Source organism: Festucalex cinctus, chromosome 1 (genome assembly GCF_051991245.1).
Source record: "Festucalex cinctus isolate MCC-2025b chromosome 1, RoL_Fcin_1.0, whole genome shotgun sequence".
NCBI classification, from domain to species: Eukaryota; Metazoa; Chordata; class Actinopteri; order Syngnathiformes; family Syngnathidae; genus Festucalex; species Festucalex cinctus.
In genome coordinates this window covers 7988193-8006509 of record NC_135411.1, presented here as the reverse complement: position 1 = coordinate 8006509, position 18317 = coordinate 7988193, and the positions used below count along the sequence as shown (strand labels likewise).

The following is an 18317-nucleotide window of genomic DNA, read 5'->3' as shown; positions in this document are numbered from 1 at the left end:
GATGGATGGATGGATAATTTTTACATACATATTCTAAATATCCTTATTATTGACCGTTAACTGTTCTTAACTTTTTACACTCTTTTTACACTATTTATGGTAATGTCGCTTTCTAGAGTTTGTATTTTATCACCACGCTATTTTGATAACAATTGTCTCTTTTAAAAACAACATAAGCACACAATTAATATTTAATTTATGTTTTTGTTGTTGTTTTTCACTGTCTCTTTAGATATTTTGTTATAAATAAAAAAAAAAAGCTACAAAAAAGGTCACAAAACACCGTCACATTCATGTACGGAAAGCTGAGCGGGTCAAACATCTCGAAAGCACTTCCGTAGCGTACCGTCACCTCTCCAGTCAATCAACATCGATTAAAGACTCAGCAAACTACAGCATTGTTTGTTATTAACGGTACGTAGACGAATCTGGGTTCCTATAGTTTATGTTTTGTTAAACGTCGCTTCCATACACGAAATATTCGCCTGATGATTGATACATTTGGCAGACTCTTGGGCTGCTGACTTTACAAAACATCGCTAGCTTACCTTGTTAGCTCCCTCAACAGTAATTGTTCAATTGCCCCGTTAGTAGGAACTTTGCTCACCGATTCACCTTTAGACTCTACATGATAGCCCTGTGTATGGCTGCTGCTTTTGTGTTGTTCGAAGCTCAGAATTTTCGTTTTTGTTTAGTTTGACAGGTGAGGGTCCCGGCGCAAACAGGGAGGACAGTGTGTGGGGGGGGGTCATGTCATCTGACTGCCACTTCCATTCATCTCCACCATCACCATGTCTCTGGGGGACAGTCCTCACCTGCTGCTCGGTCGGATTCGCTTTCTGAACCGCTGTATTGAGTGTTTCCGGAAGAGCGGGCCGCTTCCAGAGAGCCTATGTTATGTGCCCAAAGAGGTGTGCTATAAAATCTGCAAGGATTCGTCCTCCAGCTCCAGCGCCGCTGCCTCCGGGGCTTCCACGGGGGGCTCCGGCAAGACTGTGGTGTCCGTCTTTGACAGCCCGAACCAGAGTCCGGTTAACAAGAAACTATGCAAGTACACCATTGAGCTAAAGAAAGGGACGTGTATCCGGACCACAGGGGAGGAGTACTGTAACAGCCAAGGTCTCTGGGTCAAAGTAAATAAGGTAAGCAGTGTATCCTGGCGCCTCCTGAAACAATTACGTTCTTCTTTTCTGCATTGCAATTGCATCATAGGTAAACAAAAAATCTATTTGACCTAAGCAGAGACATTGGGAAAACGTTGTAAATGGCTTGAGTGGCGATTTTCATTTTAGCACTCTTCTTTAGCACTGTCACAAAGATTAGGGGTGTGCTCAAAAAATCGATACGGCAATATATCGTTGCGGGCCTCATTACAATACACGTATCGATACGCAGGCTTCAGAATAGATATTGTTCGTTAACTTTAAATAGGCAGTTGGCGTTTTGCCTTTGCAGCTTGCATTGTAGCTAAAAAATAAAAACCAGCAGCGTCTTTGAAGTTAATTGCCTTCAATTAATGCAAAAATAGCTCACCAGTGATTGGACACTGTGTCTTGCTAAGAAAAATGAAAGCAGAGGAAGAATGTCAACATTTATTTATTGATAAACTTAACATGGCACGTGTCTCAGTGTACCAATTTTCCTATATTTTGTTTAAAAAAAAATAAAATAAAATGTGGCTTATTTGGGATACATATGTATCGCGATACGTATCGTGACCTCTGTATCGTGATACGTATCGTATCGTGAGGTTGGCGGCAATACCCAGCCCTAGTCAAAGACAAGACAAGACAAACAAACAATTTTACGCATATCTGTGAGAAAATGTGTCCCACGAGCTCGATAAAGGAGGTTTGGTTCCCCAAAGAGGAACCCAAAGAGGCTACTCTGCCTATAGGCAATCTTGCCGTCCTGTCTGTCCATCGGCAGTTTGTGGCCACGCATTTCTGCTGGTATCATAAAATGTAAATAACACTGGTGAACAATTTGAAAAAAAAATGTTAACTTAGAGTTTTATACAAATTAAAACTAAAATTGGCATGCTGATTCCAAAATGGGCGGCATAGTGCATGACTGGTTAGCACGTCCGCCTCCCAGTACTGTACTGAGGACTCGGGTTCGAGTCCAGGCTCCAGCCTTCCTGGGTGGAGTTTGCATGTTCTCCTCGTGCCTGCGTTGGTCTTCTCCGGGTACTCCGGTCTCCTTCCATATTCCAAAGACATGCATGGCAGGTTAATTGGGCGCTCCGAATTGTCCCTAGGTGTGCTTGTGAGTATGGATGGTTGTTCGTCTCTGTGTGCCCTGCGATTGGCTGGCAACCAGTTCAGTTCAGGGTGTACCCCGCCTACTGCCCATAACCAGCTGAGATAGGTTCCAGCACCCCCCGCGACCCTTGTGAGGAATAAGTGGGTCAGGAAATGGATGGATGATTCCAAAATTACACATTCAGATTTCCCCCCCCCCTGTTTTTTCACATCACCCTTTTTCTCCACAGCTTACCCTCTCGATAAGCAAAAGTCCACTGATTACCTGTATGATGGGATGTACATCTGATTGATGGCTGACATTTTGGAGCATCAAATGTGATAGTTATGAAGTTGAACACTACAGAAAGAGCTATAAATTGAATTGTTTACCTTAAAGTACTTGCACACGATTATAATTAGTTATCCATTTTCTGGTAGAAACATAGTGTAAGATAAATATTGCAGCCATGCTTAATTTTTTTCATATTTCATTGTATGGTCAATAATTTATTGATTTATTTATTTATTTATTTTAATAAAACAAGCACATAGTGTATCTGTTAAGTACAGTATTTTCCATATTTTTATTTTAAGTGGGAATCCTACAGATGAAAGACCTAACTCAACAAAAATTGTGTTCGCCAGTTTAATTTGCATTTGCCCAGTAATTTCCACCCCCTTGTGGAGACATAAGGATCTGTCAAGTATGACACAGAAGTTATTGATATCAATGAAGGATCACTAACCTATCACCTTCTGAAAGGTAAAATCCACTTGTGTGCCTGCGTGTCCAGGAGCAGCTGGAGGAACATCGCCCTGAGCAGGAGCTGGAGGAGGGTTGGATCCTCGTATGCAAGCACACCGAGGGCGGCGACAGGCTGGTGCCGGTGGAGTCGCCCGAGACGGTGAGCAGACAGCAGCAGCTCTTGGGCTACGACCACAAAGCATGCAACAGGTGGGAGCAGGTGGTGGACGTGGAGAACGCCATGTTCCTCGGATCCAAACCCAAGGTGGCAGAGCCGGACGCCGCCGCGGTGGAGAAGCTGAGGTGAGTATGGGCTGATAAATGTTTAGCATGTTTTATGCTTACAAAAGAGGAATTGTTTATTACGTTTAGTATCTGTTACATTTATTTACTCCTTTATTTTTCTTCTATCACTCCTATTGACTCATTTGCTCCCAAAAACGTATAAATATGATCTATTTAAATGTTTTAAGTGTGCCAAAGACGTATTTATACGTTTTTCTTAATGCTGGAGCATACAGAAGGCTTTGATGCAGCCCCTCAACTGCAAAGAACGGTTGAAGAAATTGTAGTTATTACACAAACGGTCAGCAGGTGGCAGCAGTTAATTGTGAATAATGATGAAACTTAGCTACATTCTAGTGCTAATTGCTGCAAAAAGGAAAAATATAGACATGTACTTTTTTTTTTTTTTTTTTTTCCTGATGGAAAAAAGAGACTTTAATCTTTCTTCCCATGTCACATATTTATAGCAATACAACAGAATATTCTGTGGGCCTTGCAAAATTAGTCAGGGAGTGAAGGGGATTGCTTCTGTGAAAATGGCTGGGAGTGAATGAGTTAAAAACGCAATGCATACAAACACAGGAAGTAGAAACCTAACAAAACAAAAGAGTAACAATACAAACAGATGGACACATGCCACCCGTCACAATAATCTGGTGAAATAAAACATCATCTCACAACTTTCAGATACGTTCCCCCGACATGGACGTATGAATGCGACGAGGACCTGGTGCACTACTTCTACGACCATGTTGGAAAAGAGGACGAGAACCTGGGCAGCCTGAAGCAGAGCGTGACCAGTATTGACGTTTCCTCGTGTTCGGTGAGTATGGAGGACCAAAACTGCCAAAATTTGAAATAAATAAATAAATAAATAAATGACTGAAAGTGAAAATAAAAATGAATATAAAAAAAATATAATTTGAAAATTATATCTGAAAAAATAAATGTAAATGTAAATAAATCTGTTTTTATTTTCACTTTGAGTCATTTTTTTTCTTTATTTATTTAGTAATTTATTTATTTATTTATTTATTTTGAAGTTTGGCAGTTTTGGGCCATACTGCCAAGTTGAAATGTTAGTCAAATGAGGGGGCGGTCCTAAGCGTGTCTTGGGTTGGACTTCGCCGTTGCAAAATGCCTGTCATTGGTCGAGTGAGCAGCTCGGCGAACAAGGAAGTCTCGCCGGCTTGCAATGGAGCGCTCCAGCAATGGACGACGATCGTGTCCACTGTCACCTCAACTTGCGACTTGAGTTGCTAGACAACAAGTGAGAGCAGACAGTGGACACGATCGTATAAATATATAAATGAATAACTAAATAAATAGATAAATAAATGACTAAATAAATAAATAAATGATTAAAGTGAAAATAAAAACGGATTTATTTCCATTTATATTTATTTTTTTAGATATAATTTTCGAATTATATCTTTTTTTTTATATTCATTTTTATTTTCACTTTTAGTCATTTATTTATTTAGAATATTGACAGTTTTGGTCCTCCATACGTGAGGAGAAAATACTAGATAAAAGTTTGCACACAGTCAATAAAGTTATTGAATGAGAAGTTTTATCATAAAGCCCCTGTCAATCACGCAAAGTATGTTGATCACGTCTCTGTTAGGAGGATCCAAGCAGCGGTGTGAACAGCTTGACCGACGGCGACACCAAAACGTACTGGGAGAGCGACGGAATGCAGGGTCAGCACTGGATACGCCTTCACATGAAGAGGGGGACTGTGGTCAAGTGAGAAGCCACCGCCGCCAAGGAAAACCAGCGCTGCGTTCCGGTTGTGACCCAAATGCAAATGTTTTCCCGTTGTGTCGTAGTAAGCTGATTTTGACGGTGGACTCCACAGACGACAACTACATGCCAAAGAGGGTGACGGTGTACGGAGGCGAGGGAGACACCCTGAAGAAGCTGAGTGATGTCACCATTGACGAGTGAGCCTCTTAAAAATGAAGCATGAAAACTTCGATAAGCGAAATAACTTTTACCAGCTTTTGCCTTACTTTGTCTTCAGCAATCTAATTGGGGAGATATGCGTGCTGGAAGACATGTCATCTCACCTGCCAGTCATTGAGGTCCGAATTGAGGAATGTCGGGGTGAGTTTTGATTTCCTGATGCGGATGGGGCGATGTATTAGTTTGAATAAGAGGGCAATTGCTTAACCCATTAAGGCTTAAAGTGCCTGCCAAAACATCCATCTAAAACCGATAGGTGACTTGAGAATCACCCCGGAAAACCTGAAGTTTTCATGGAAATTCAACAATATTGTCAATGCCTACTAAATAATTGACATCTCAGCTCCTGAAGCAAATAGAAGCATAATTCCAAAAACATTCCATATCTTACACCTGTAGTGTTCACACAATCCTAAGTTTATTGTTATAAATCTCCAATATCTATTTTTTTTAAAAATCAACAAACAACTATGTCACATCTGCCGATATATTTACCTTCTACGCTGGAGTGCAGTTGTAATAACCTGTAGTAATTATTTGTCGTCCATTCCGTTACAAAATATCGAAATTTTCAACATCCTCATCGCCTAAAACATATTTCTTAACAATATGTCACTGTCGGCTGGTCACGCTGATTTGAATTCCTCCTCCGCCGTCGTCAGTCGCCATCACTTATTTCACATCTCCCGCGAATGTGCATCATACGGAGCCCCTAAGGCAGGGGTGTCCAAACTACTGCCCGGGGGCCATTTGCGGCCCGCCGTCCATTTTTTAGTGGCCCGCGACATATGCTAAAAATGGCATTTGACTCAGTTCAAAGGAAATAAAAACAAAAATATTTGGAGATGGCCAAAGTAAGAAGGCAGGGTATCGAAAAACAGGTGTTATTAAAGATTATTTTAGTTAACTAAAACTAACGAAGAAAATAAAATTCAAAAAACAATTTCGTTAACGAAATAAAATAAAAACGAAGATGCTTTTTAAAAAAGAAAACTAACTGAAACTACATTTTATGTTTACAAAACTAACTAAAATAAAACTAACTATAATTACAGCAAAAGTGTCCTTTGTTTTAGTCTTTGGTAATTATTTGAATGCATGAGCCTTTGGAGATGATCTTAAATGTGATTTTTAGTAGATTTATTTTGATATAAACCGGAATAATGACGCCGCGCCCATCGTGTTTTTTAAATATTGCGCACAAGTAATGCACATAAAAAAAAACAACAACTAAAACTAACACCGAAACTAACTAATCTAAAACTAAGCATTTATTAAAGATATAAATAAAAAACTATCAGAACCACCCTGAAAACTAATTAAAACTTACTAAATTAAAAAAACAAACAAACTCAAAACAAAATAAAAACTAAAATGAAAAATTCCAAAACTATAATAATAACCCTACTGCCATATTACAAATAAATTGGTTTATATACTGTAGCATTTTTCTAAATATGCAAAATCACAAATAAATTATTTGTACAATTTTTAGGACTAAACACAATTTCTCTCCATAACATTATGTGGCCCTTGCATCCTTCTGATTTTCTGTATGTGATTATAACAAATATAATTTTGAAATACAGTAGTTGTTACGTTCTAGAATACGCAGCAACAGTTGAAAATCGGTGAAGTAGACACCATATATTTTTGTTATTATTTATATATATTTTAAAGCTTTTTGACCCTCCCCACATATCACTAAGCGGCGAAGTCTTGTGCGTGTTTATAAATGTAGCAAATGTTTTTTAGTCAGGGTTCATTCAAGGTTGCAAACCGTCACAAAGATGTTCGCCAGACTTTCATAAACAACTTTAATGATCACGAAACAATTTTTCTTGTTGCTAACAGCAATTTTAAACATGTTCAAAATGTTTGAGTTTCTAAACATTCATGCATACTAATTTAGTTTGTCCTAAAACCTAATACAAGACTTGGTAACTATGGGATCAGGGGGTATTTACTGCAGGAAATTCCAGGCAGTTGTATTTTTTTGAAATATGTTGTGTTGAAAATATATTTTGTTCAAATCATTTGAGGAGATGCACTATTAATTTTTTTCCCAAGCTATTTCTTCTTGTTTGCATAATTATGTGACACTTTGTTTGGGAAGATGAGGGTATAGACGTGCGCATCCGAGGCTTGAAGATCAAGTCGTCGTGCGAGCGAGACCTGGGACTGAACGCCGACGTCTTCCAGTCCTCCTACTTGGTGCGCTACCCCCGTCTGCAGGGGATGCCGGCTGATGTCCTTTACCGCCGAGCGCTGATCATCCAGAGGTGGGAAACGTTTTCTAGTCCAGCAAGCCGAATGAAAAATTCTCACAACTGTTACAATGATCCCTTCGTGTGTCTTCTCACAGGTTCATTTCTCTACTAGACGGCGTTCTCCCGCACTTTGTGCCCGCCTGGGACTACAGCCTGGGCACCTTCAACCACATCAAAGTGAGATTATTGTTGTTGAACTTGTTCATGAAAACATACCGATCGGATCTCCTTGAACAGTCTCCATGTGAAAGACATTTTTGAGCTTTGCTTCTCTTTGTCACCATCCAGAGCATAAAGCAGTTCATGCTACAGTCCAAACGCCGCTCTGCGCTGGTCACACAGTGCCTCAAGGACTCGGAGACCAGCAAGCCCAACTTCCTGCCGTGCCTCTACATCAACAGGCGGCTGGCCATGGAGCACAGGGACAACCCCTCGCTGGACCCCAGCTGCAAGAACGCCGTGTTCAGTCAGGTTAGCTCTGCTTGATTTTTAAGATGGCCAAGTTACTCAGGAAAAGTACTGATTCTAATCCTTTTCTCAAGTGAAAGAAAAAAAAAAAAAAAAAAAAAAAAAAAAAAACAGTCTGTGGAGGTTTAAATAACGTGACATTAAATAGTGACATTAAAACTGCCACAATATATCGTTGTCGTCATGTTACGATATTAAAAGCAGCACATCTGTTTAAAAAGTCGTGTTGATTTCCATTTGTGCAGTTCTAGCACCCTCTGGTGGCTATTTTTTTAGTGCAGGTTAATTTTCGCAAGGCATGTTTTGCCCCTTCTATGTTTAAAATTCATGCTATTGGCTAATATATTTTTATATATAATATTGATATTTTTTTCAATGCTGTAATATCACAATATTTTGCGTTTTTTTGTTTTTGTTTTTTTATCATGATAATTATCGTATCGTGACCTTAATATCGTAATATCGTATTGTGATGTTTGGATATTGTTACATCCCTAGTATCGATCCGATACCAAGTAAATACAGGGCTGGTATCGCCGATATCGATACTTTTTGAAAATTATTGTATATAAAAAAAAAATTTTTTTTAAAGTATATAATAAAAAAAATAGTAAGGAAGCTGTATCATTTCAACCTTTTAAGTGTTTTTATGTTGTTTCTTTTTTTTTTTTAGGGACAAAGTCAATTGTTAAATAGAAAATACTTTAGCAATGTTTTCCCCTAGAAACATTCCAACCATGACAAAATAATTTTTTAACGTTCTTAAAGTGCACAAAGTAATCTTATGAAAAGAAATTTAATCAGATAACTTTATCATATACTTTTCAGAAACTACAAATACAAAAAAACAACTAAAAATACTGCCTTCATCACTTATTTTTCAACCTAAATAAACAAGATGTTAAAGATTATCATGCAACAACATATATAAAACAAAAAACAACATACCAAAAAATATTTTCAAGTACAATACTTTATGTATTCATGCAGTCTACTACAAAGATGAGATACAATCTCACACGATTGAAACACTACTGTGACATTCATCTGTTTGACCAAACCGCAGCAGTGCATAAAAGAGCCAAATTAAAATAAACTATTAGATCTTTATTTTAGTGCCAGTATTGATCCAATATTGATACTGACTTGGTATCGATAATATCGATATTTGATTAATCCGCCGACCTATAGAAGGGAATAAAAGTGAATATTTGTCCTTAAAGTGGAAGTCAACTTTAAAAATGTATTGACAATAATATGTTATATGTGACCTCACTAGTATAAGCATGACATTCTTATTAATATTAGATTTGTGGAATATGAGTTATGCAGCAAAATCCAGCCGTTTACCATCTCAGGGGCGGCCATTTTGCCACTTGCTGTCAACTGAAAATGACAACACAGTTGCTCAGGCAACGACCAATCAGAGCTCACCTGTTTTCTGAAGCTGACCTGTGATTGGTTGTCACCTGAGACCTGAGCAACTGTGATGTCATTTTCACTTGCCAGCAAGTGGCAAAATGGCCGCCTTCTGATATTGATAAAACTGCTGGATTTAGCTGCTTTTGGGTTGACTTCCCCTTTTAATTACTTGCCATCACTACATGTCACACATGTATATTCCTGTCCCATTTGTACTCGGAACCCCGCAGGTGTTCGAAGGACTAAAGCCGTCCGATAAAATGGAGAAGACTTTGGACTACAGGTGGCCTGCTCGCTACGACCAATGGTGGGAATGTAAATTCATCGCAGAGGGCATCATCGACCAGGGCGGCGGCTTCCGGGACAGCTTGGCCGACATGTCCGAGGAGCTGTGTCCCAGCTCGGCCGAGTGTCCGATGCCGCTGCCCTTTTTCACGCGAACGTCCAATCAGGTACCAACGAACCTCAAGAGTCCTCTATATGAAGTGTACAGGCAAGACTTTAATATTTTAGTAGTATTAACTGTCATCATACAAGTCATCAGGACAATGAAATTGTCCCAGCTGTCAAACACACGAGAATGGGAACAAGACAGGAAGTAGAGGCCTACCAAAATAAAACAAGTACTAGATGGACTTAAAATTTAAAGTCAACACCCTTTCTCACTAAAAGTGGATCACCAGCTCTGGTAGCGAGTCCTACCAAGGGACTGGGCACACAAACAGGAAATAGAAACCTATCAAAATAAAAGTAGTAACAGGACAACCCGCTCTTGTGACATGCTAAGATCACACGTTATGATAGTTCCAAGTGAAAAAGAACAACAGTAAAAGCATATTGTGTTGCCTATTTTTTTCCTTTTCTCTATTTCCATTACCTTTGGTCTTCTGTTTCTCTTCAGGGTGCCTTGGAGGCCAGAGACTACTACGTGCCCAACCCATCCTGCAAAGAATTCCACAAGTACGAGTGGATTGGGCAGCTCATGGGTGCAGCGCTGAGAGGGAAAGATTTCCTCGTGAGTAATTCTTGTCTTCTTGATTTTATTTAGTTATTTATTTTTGTCTCGTTACTTTGCAGTCATACTTGATTTTTGTTGTTGTATTTCTTGTTCTTTGTTCTCGTCTAACAGGTTTTGGCTCTGCCCGGCCTGGTGTGGAAGCAGCTGACTGGGGAGGCTGTCAGCTGGAGCAAAGACTTCCACGCTGTTGACTCTGTGCTGGTGAGGATATTTCTGGGCTGTTTTTTTTTTTTTTCCATATATTTTAATATTCATTTACTGTATTTGTATGCTCCAATTTCCTCAAATAACCAAAAAGCTTATATTGGAATTATTTGACTATGATATTAAAACAGGAAAAAACAAATGTATATATAAAAAAAATAAAAAAAATAAATAAATAAAAAAAATATATATATATATATGTATGTATGTGTGTATATATATATGTATGTATAGTACATTCCAATGATATAATTAAAACCACCATAAATAAATAGAATAAAAATAGGGATCAATTAATAAATATAATACAGAAATACAAAGAATAAGGATCAATGAAATGAAATAAAACTGAATAAATAAAAGTAAAAAAAATAACACGGTATTATATTTATTATGATCTATATTGTAAAGTGTATATATTAATTTATTATTAAAAAAAAAGAAATAAAAAGAAAGTATTATGACAAATAAAAACAGTAAGGATCAATTAAATGAAATAAAACTGAATAAATAAAAGTAAAAAAAATAAAATAACATGGTATCATATTTATTATGATCCATATTATGAAGTACATTTATTGTAAAAAAACAACAACTATTTATTATGACAAATAAAAACAATAAGGATCAATTAAATGAAATAAAACTGAATACATAAAAGTTAAAAATAGCATGTATTATATTTATGATAATACATATTATAACGTACATTGTAATTTATTGTGTAAAAAAAAATATATATATATATATTTATTATGACCTGCATCTGCCATTTCCAAGTCTTATATTAACATACTGTATGTCAAATCCTTTACAGTATATTTTAAACTGAATTATTATGTACTGTATGCATGTTTAGAAGTTCTTCTAACATTAAATCCATTTTTCATCCGGATCTGGTCCAGATTGTGCTAAAAGCTAACTCATCATGTTGCCTGCACTGTCAGGTCAACCTGCTGGACGCCATGGACAACATGGACCGTGAGACGTTCGAGTTCCGTTTCGGCGAGGAGCTGGTGTACACCACGCTGCTGAGCGATGGCCAGATGGTGGAGCTGGTCCCGGGCGGCGGTAACGTGGCCGTCCGCTACGAGGACCGCCGTGAGTTCATCCGCCTGGTGCAGAAGGCTCGGCTGGACGAAAGCAAGCAGCAGGTCCCGTCTTGATGTTTTTGTTCCGACGCGTTCGCTTTTGTGCCGTATGCGTCATCCGTCTGTTCACGGCAACGCAGATCGCGGCGTTACAAGCCGGGCTGCTCAAAGTGGTCCCGCAAGCAGTTCTGGATCTGCTGACCTGGCAGGAGGTGGAGAAGAAGGTTTGCGGAGACCCGGAGATCAGCGTGGAAGCCCTCAAACGGCTCAGTGAGTTGACTGCACATATAATTTTATTTTTATTTTTTTTATCGCTGTCTGACTGCGAAAGATGCCATTTTTCCAACTTTCCCCCCCCCCCATGTTGCTCTCCTAATATGTTTCTCATTTATATTCCAGCTGGCTATGAGGACCTGGAGCAAAATGACGTTCGTGTGCAGTATTTGTGGGAGGCGCTCACCAACTTCACCAACGGTGAGTCGACTCGCTGTCTTCTAATGGAGGACCAAAACTGACAAAAAATTCAAAATAAATAAATGACTAAATAAATAAATAAATGACTAAAAGTGAAAATCAAAATGAATATAAAAAAAATATAATTCGAAAATTATATCCAAAAAAATAAATATAAATGGAAATAAATCATTTTTTTATTTTCACCTCTATTTATTTATTTATTTATTTAGTCATAAAAATAAATAAATACATGACTAAAAGTGAAAATAAAAAGTGGTATAAAAAATATAATTCAAAAATTTATTAAATTAACATTGTATTTATTTATTTATTTATTTATATATATATATTTATTTATTTATTTATTTACATTTTTTTTAGAATTTTTGAATTATAGATTTTTTTTTTAATATTCATTTTTATTTTCACGTTTAGCCATTATTTTTTTATTTAGCTCCTCCATACTCTTCAACTTCAATGCATGAATCCAAAATGAAACCTGAAGATTTTTTTTTTCCATTTATTTAGATATATATAATTGTTGCTCTTTTTATTTATTTACATTTTTTAAATAATTTTTTAATTATATCTTTTTTATATCCGTTTTTATTTTCACTTTTAGTCTTTTTTTTTATTTTATTTTATTTTCTTTTTTTTATTTTATTTTTTTTTTATTTAGCCATTTATTTATTTATTTAGAATTTTGGCAGTTTTGGTCCTCCATACTCTTCAACCTCAACGCATGAATCCAAAATGAAACCTGAAGATTTTTTTTTTCTTTTCATCTTTTCAGAGGACCGTAGCAGATTTCTGAGGTTTGTGACAGGTCGAAGTCGTCTTCCCGCCCCCATATACATCTTTTCTGACAAGCAAGTATTTTGGCAAGTATATTACTACTTTTACAAGACATTTATATCTTACGTTTTATTCTTGAAACTGCTTTGACTTCCTGCTGTAGCTCTGAGGGCGACGCGCTTCCGCAGTCTTCCACGTGCTCCAGCACACTGTATTTACCCAACTACCCCAGGTAGGCGGGACGGCCTTCTAAAACGCGTATTCTGATTTGCGTTTTATCGTCATGAGAGCCCACTCAGTGCTGCGTGTGTGGATTTTGTCGCCGCAGCGCCAAAGTTTGCGAGGAGAAGCTGCGCTACGCCGCTTACAACTGCGTGGCCATCGACACGGATGTGAGTCCTTGGGAAGAGTGACACCCCCCCCCCATGAATTTTGCTGCACATGCATCACTTTTGAAAAGGAAGAACTGCCAAGTCATCAGAGCTGTAAATAATAGAGAAAAGGAAAATAATAAAGAAATCTATATGGAAACTTTGTTTTGGTTCTTTCTTGTGGCCTTTGCGCATTATTGTTTGTGTGACTATGTCAATAAAATGTGATTATTATTATTATTACTATTTTAACTGTGAGTTATTGATGGATGGCTCATGATGAGTCGCCCAAATTCAAAGTCACCCGAACTGTAAAGAGGAAAATGGAGCCCAAGGTTAACATGCTTGTGGTCCTGCAACCACTAAGCCTAAGGAGTCCCCAAGAGTAGTCAACAGAGCCTTGAGTATTGAGGAAGAACAGAGTACAGTAACATAAAAAAAGTTGAAAATAAATCTTATTGGGTGCCACAATTTACAGACAACTATGTGTTGTTACTCCCATTTCCCAAGTGAGAAAATAGCACACAGGACAAACCTGCTTCCAGTCCGGCTGTCAAGAGCCCCTTAAAAAAAAAAAAAAAGTATTGATTTTTAAATTATTCAACTTCACTTGTTTTAAGTCCCTCTGTTAAGTTACATCGACATTGCATAATACTATTTTTTGTACACGTTTTTATACTTGTTTAAAACAAGACTATTTCATGTGCCTTTTTAAGCAAACTTAAGGACACTGAAGAAGAAGCAATAGTAGTTAAAATTGAATTGAATCATAAGAGGTTTTTTTTCTTCTTTTTCTTAAGATACATAACATTTCAAGTAAAATACAAAAAAAAAAGATATATTGTTAAACAGTGGTGTCACTTCTTTTGTTTTCATTTGGTAATTAAAAATTCTGGCCACGGCTCCCAGTATCACAATTCTGAACATATATTTTCTTGGATGGATGTAATAATTAAAAACAAAAAGTTCTTCTGACCTCGTTTTCAAATGTACGCAATACGGTCATTGATTATTACAGATAGACAACATAGCATAACAAAATATTAAAAATATTAAAACTATTAAAAACAAACTACATTCAGAATTCAGGAAATATTGTTTTTATGTATTTAGTTTTTAAATATATCTGTGTATGTAAACCTCGTTGTTCGATGTGAAATCTCGCGAGACAACATGGCTTCAAACCTTCCCATGATCCTTTGCTGTTCCTCTTTCAAGCCGGCGCCTGAGAATGGGTACGTGCTTTCATGCTCGGGTTGGAAGGCCAATCCTTCTGCATCTGTCGTGTTATCCCAGGAATTTTGAACTTGCTTACAAATATATTAAGGCTAAACATAAATGGAGTCGGTTCGTGTTGAACTTGAATATACGCGAGCTGGTTGTAGTGTTTTAAGGAAGTTATTTTGTGTGGACGTGTGAAGTGCTCCAAGATGGCTTCTCGCTAGCCGCGTCTCCAGCTCTTGATGCCGAATTACGGCAAAGCATGCGTTGTTGTTTTTTATGCGGGGGAGAGGTTAAGGTATTTTATTTTAGTTTGTTGATGGCGTTAAATGTTTCTTTGTCATGTAGAAGCTGGTAGGTAAATTTAGGGAGTAAATTTAACCAGGCTAACTGGACGGTCGATGTTAGCATTGGTGACTAGTCAGGTAGCTTCGTAAAGCTACAACGTGCGTTAAATGTCTTAAATGAGTTGATCAGTAATAGTTGTCGTTTTGTGTCCGGTGTCTTCTTTGCGATATAAATACTGCTAAAAAATATATAATGTAGTGTAGCCCTGAAATTGCTGTAGTTGTATGACTATGCTTGAGTGACATGATGAAGCTTTTAAAGCGGAATCCAAAAACACAATGTGGACAACCTACCTTGGAGAACTGATTTCTCAAGCATAGTCTTGATATTATTTAGCATGTACGTGCCTGTATGCCTGCCACTCCTTTAAAAAATGTCACCTTTTCCCAGGTATCTCAAGAGACCACTGGCACAAGCGCCGTAAAACCGGCGGCAAACGCAAGCCCTATCACAAGAAGAGGAAGTATGAGCTTGGGCGGCCTCCCGCAAACACAAAGGTGAATGCCAAATGTTGTGGTTCCTTCCCAAATGCCATGTGAGTGATGAAAACTGGACCTTAGGTAGGTCTTATTTGCACTGTTTTGGTGCAAAGTTTGGGACCTACCAGTGCTAGGCCTTGTCATAGTTACACTGACACGCGGTTGATGAAGTAAGAAATATTTGAGTAGATGTTGTTGACAGTAACTTAGGAAAAATATTTTTTGTCAGATCGGCGCTCGCCGTATCCACACCGTGAGGGTCCGTGGTGGCAACAAGAAGTATCGCGCCCTGAGACTGGACGTTGGCAACTTCTCATGGGGCTCTGAGTGTAAGTCTCCAATAATGAAGTGGTTACGCTTTCTGAGATGTTCAGTGAAGATAACTGTCCAGTTCTGCTACTGAATGCAAGTGCTGATAGTTTAGACTCTGAGAACCTGCCCATCGTAACAGCTGCTAGTCATAAATCAGGAAAGGGAAAGGAAAAACAAATCATTTCATCTTTTACACAGGCTGCACGCGCAAGACCAGGATCATCGACGTGGTCTACAACGCCTCCAACAACGAGCTGGTCCGAACCAAGACCCTGGTGAAGAACTGCATCGTGCTGGTTGACAGCCTCCCCTACAGGCAGTGGTATGAGGGCCACTACACCACTCCTCTAGGGCGCAAGAAGGGAGCCAAGCTGGTGAGTTGACCACATTTGACGGCCAAAATAAGTCTTGTCGCTTTTCCGTGACGATAACTGTCCAGTTCTGCTACTGAATGAAAGTGATGCTATAGAAGACTCCGAGAAAGGCCCGACATCATTAAAAAAAAAAAAAAAATGTCGCTCTTGTCAAACTGTGATGCTTTAGAGCTAAAATGTCGCCAACACTTTGTACTGTAGACTCCCGAGGAGGAAGAGGTGCTGAATAAGAAGAGGTCCAAGAAGACCCAGAAGAAATACGATGAGCGTAAAAAGATGGCCAAGATCAGCTCTCTCTTGGAGGAACAGTTTCTGCAGGGAAAACTGCTTGGTGAGTCATCCGGGGCTTTTTTATTATTATACCAATGCCTCGTTTATCTGTTCTAAATGTACGATACATTTTTTTTTTTTTTCAACATTTTTATACTTTTAACACAAGTGGATAAAAATGTTAAACTAATTTAAAAAAATATGGCTGCGTTGATGCAGTAATTTCATAACTCATACAATTGAGTTAAAATTAAAAAGATGAAACTAATATAAAAAAAAAATGGCTACATTGATGCAGTAATTTCATAACTCATAAAATTGAAACGATGTACTGTAAAAAAACAAGTGTGATATTGATGTTTTGAGGTCATTTTCTGCCACTAGATGGCATAATTGTAATTTGGTGACAGCTCAGTGCATTTTTCTTTTCAAAACATGAAGTAACTTGTGAAATTCGTCACATTTTTAAAAATTGTAAAATACAACTTAACCCCAGTCTCCACAAATATTGAGCATTATTATTGCTAAATGTTGACGTGGACATGTCTGCTACATTGCGACTAGAATTCCCCCAGTACAGCTATTCTAAATAAGTGGCGGTCATTAATCGCATGTTAAAAAAATATATATAGTGGCATTAAACTAACTTTAGCGCAATAATTTTGATGCCCCTAATCTATATACAAGTTGGCAAAAGTGGGTAGTAGTTCTAAAATTCAATGCCACTAAGAGCTGCGGAAAATAATTTTACAGAACATTACATTGTTGTATTTGACAAGAATGTAGTTTCAAATGGTGGTGTAAGAAATGCTTCTCATTAAAACTACAGCTGTCTCTCAGCTTGCGGGGGAAAAAAAATCTGCCGTATTCCATGTTGGTACTGACATATTAATAGATTGTATATATGGAATTGGGTAGTAATTTTAAAATAAAAAAATGACCAAATGGTATGTCCCTGATTTGACGGTTGGTGGCATTTTCTACAGTTGAGTTTAAATAAAAAAAAATAAAAATATTTTTTAAAAACTCCCACAATGAGGAATGTCATACTGTTTTTATATGTCAGCCAAAATGAAGTGATGTACCTGAGTGGCCTGACGTCCGATGTCCATTTGCAGCTTGCATCGCCTCCAGACCGGGCCAGTGCGGCCGAGCAGACGGATACATCCTTGAGGGCAAAGAACTGGAGTTCTACCTGAGGAAGATCAAGGCCAAGAAAGGCAAATAAATGTTTTTCATATATGCCAATAAAAAAAAACCTGTCTCAAATGTTCTGGTTTTTACTGTCTGGAGAACACCTGTCCTTCATGCAATTTTTGGTAGGTGCCAAATATGTGAGATTTTAGAGGTGAATGTTTTTAACGTCCATAAAATCAAATGTGCCAACATATTGCTAAATACATATTTGTTTCTGTGAAACCTTAAAAACGTGGCACCTTGTCCCAACTTGCTCAAGGACACAACTGACATGGTCACCTGGGGTGAGAATCAAGCTGGCGACCTCATGGATGGGAGACGACTGCTCCGTCACTGAGCCATGACGCCGCACTTATCCTTGATATGCTGCCACCCTAAAATTTGTTAATGCTGCTTGACCATTTATATTCTGTTAATATGTGCAATAGAGGTGGATGACTGGGTAGCGTGTCCACCTCCCAGTACTGTGGATGCAAAATCGAGTCCATGCGTTGGCCTTCCTGGGTGTAGTTTGCATGTTCTTGCATGTGCCTGCGTGGGTCTTCTCCCACATTCCAAAGACATATATGGCAGGTTAATTGGGCGCACCGAATTGTCCCTTGGTGTGGATCAGGGGTGGCGAGATCCGGTCTGCGAGGGCCGCAGTCCTGCTGGTTTTGGATATTTCCTTTCTCCAGCACAGCTGATTCATGATCAGCTCATCAGCAAGCTCTGCAGAAACCTGATAACGAGCCTGTTAATTGGAATCAGCTGCACTTCGAGTAGGGAAAAATGCAA

The 18317-nt window shown here is 38.3% G+C and overlaps 2 protein-coding genes and 3 non-coding genes across 6 annotated transcripts; all 5 read left to right on the top strand.

The window, feature by feature from the left end:
• Positions 1-305: 305 nt before the first annotated feature.
• hectd3 (HECT domain containing 3) lies at positions 306-13499 on the top strand. 2 transcript variants are annotated; one of them, XM_077514674.1, is made up of 19 exons: positions 306-414; positions 696-1142; positions 3041-3294; positions 3964-4099; positions 4904-5025; positions 5109-5222; positions 5303-5385; positions 7361-7526; positions 7610-7691; positions 7803-7985; positions 9635-9856; positions 10306-10419; positions 10534-10623; positions 11574-11780; positions 11858-11987; positions 12117-12191; positions 12967-13042; positions 13132-13200; positions 13297-13499. In XM_077514674.1, the coding sequence occupies exons 2-19, from the start codon at positions 792-794 to the stop codon at positions 13379-13381; spliced, it is 2559 nt and encodes an 852-aa protein (XP_077370800.1). In that variant the 5' UTR covers positions 306-414; positions 696-791; the 3' UTR covers positions 13382-13499. The 2 variants fall into 2 exon arrangements, with proteins under 2 accessions (XP_077370800.1, XP_077370790.1); XM_077514664.1 differs by having other exon boundaries at positions 12967-13054.
• Positions 13500-14502: 1003 nt separating this feature from the next.
• rps8a (ribosomal protein S8a) lies at positions 14503-17612 on the top strand. Its single transcript, XM_077514652.1, has 6 exons — positions 14503-14574; positions 15299-15405; positions 15617-15716; positions 15898-16073; positions 16275-16404; positions 17462-17612. Exons 1-6 carry the CDS (start codon positions 14571-14573, stop codon positions 17569-17571), a joined length of 627 nt encoding a protein of 208 aa, XP_077370778.1. The 5' UTR covers positions 14503-14570; the 3' UTR covers positions 17572-17612.
• On the top strand, positions 15441-15548 carry LOC144007886 (small nucleolar RNA SNORD46). The gene has a single exon (XR_013280444.1). It is a non-coding gene; the product is annotated as a small nucleolar RNA SNORD46 (small nucleolar RNA).
• Positions 15756-15822, top strand: LOC144008121 (small nucleolar RNA SNORD38). The gene has a single exon (XR_013280622.1). It is a non-coding gene; the product is annotated as a small nucleolar RNA SNORD38 (small nucleolar RNA).
• On the top strand, positions 16116-16182 carry LOC144008126 (small nucleolar RNA SNORD38). The gene has a single exon (XR_013280626.1). It is a non-coding gene; the product is annotated as a small nucleolar RNA SNORD38 (small nucleolar RNA).
• Positions 17613-18317: the final 705 nt, after the last annotated feature.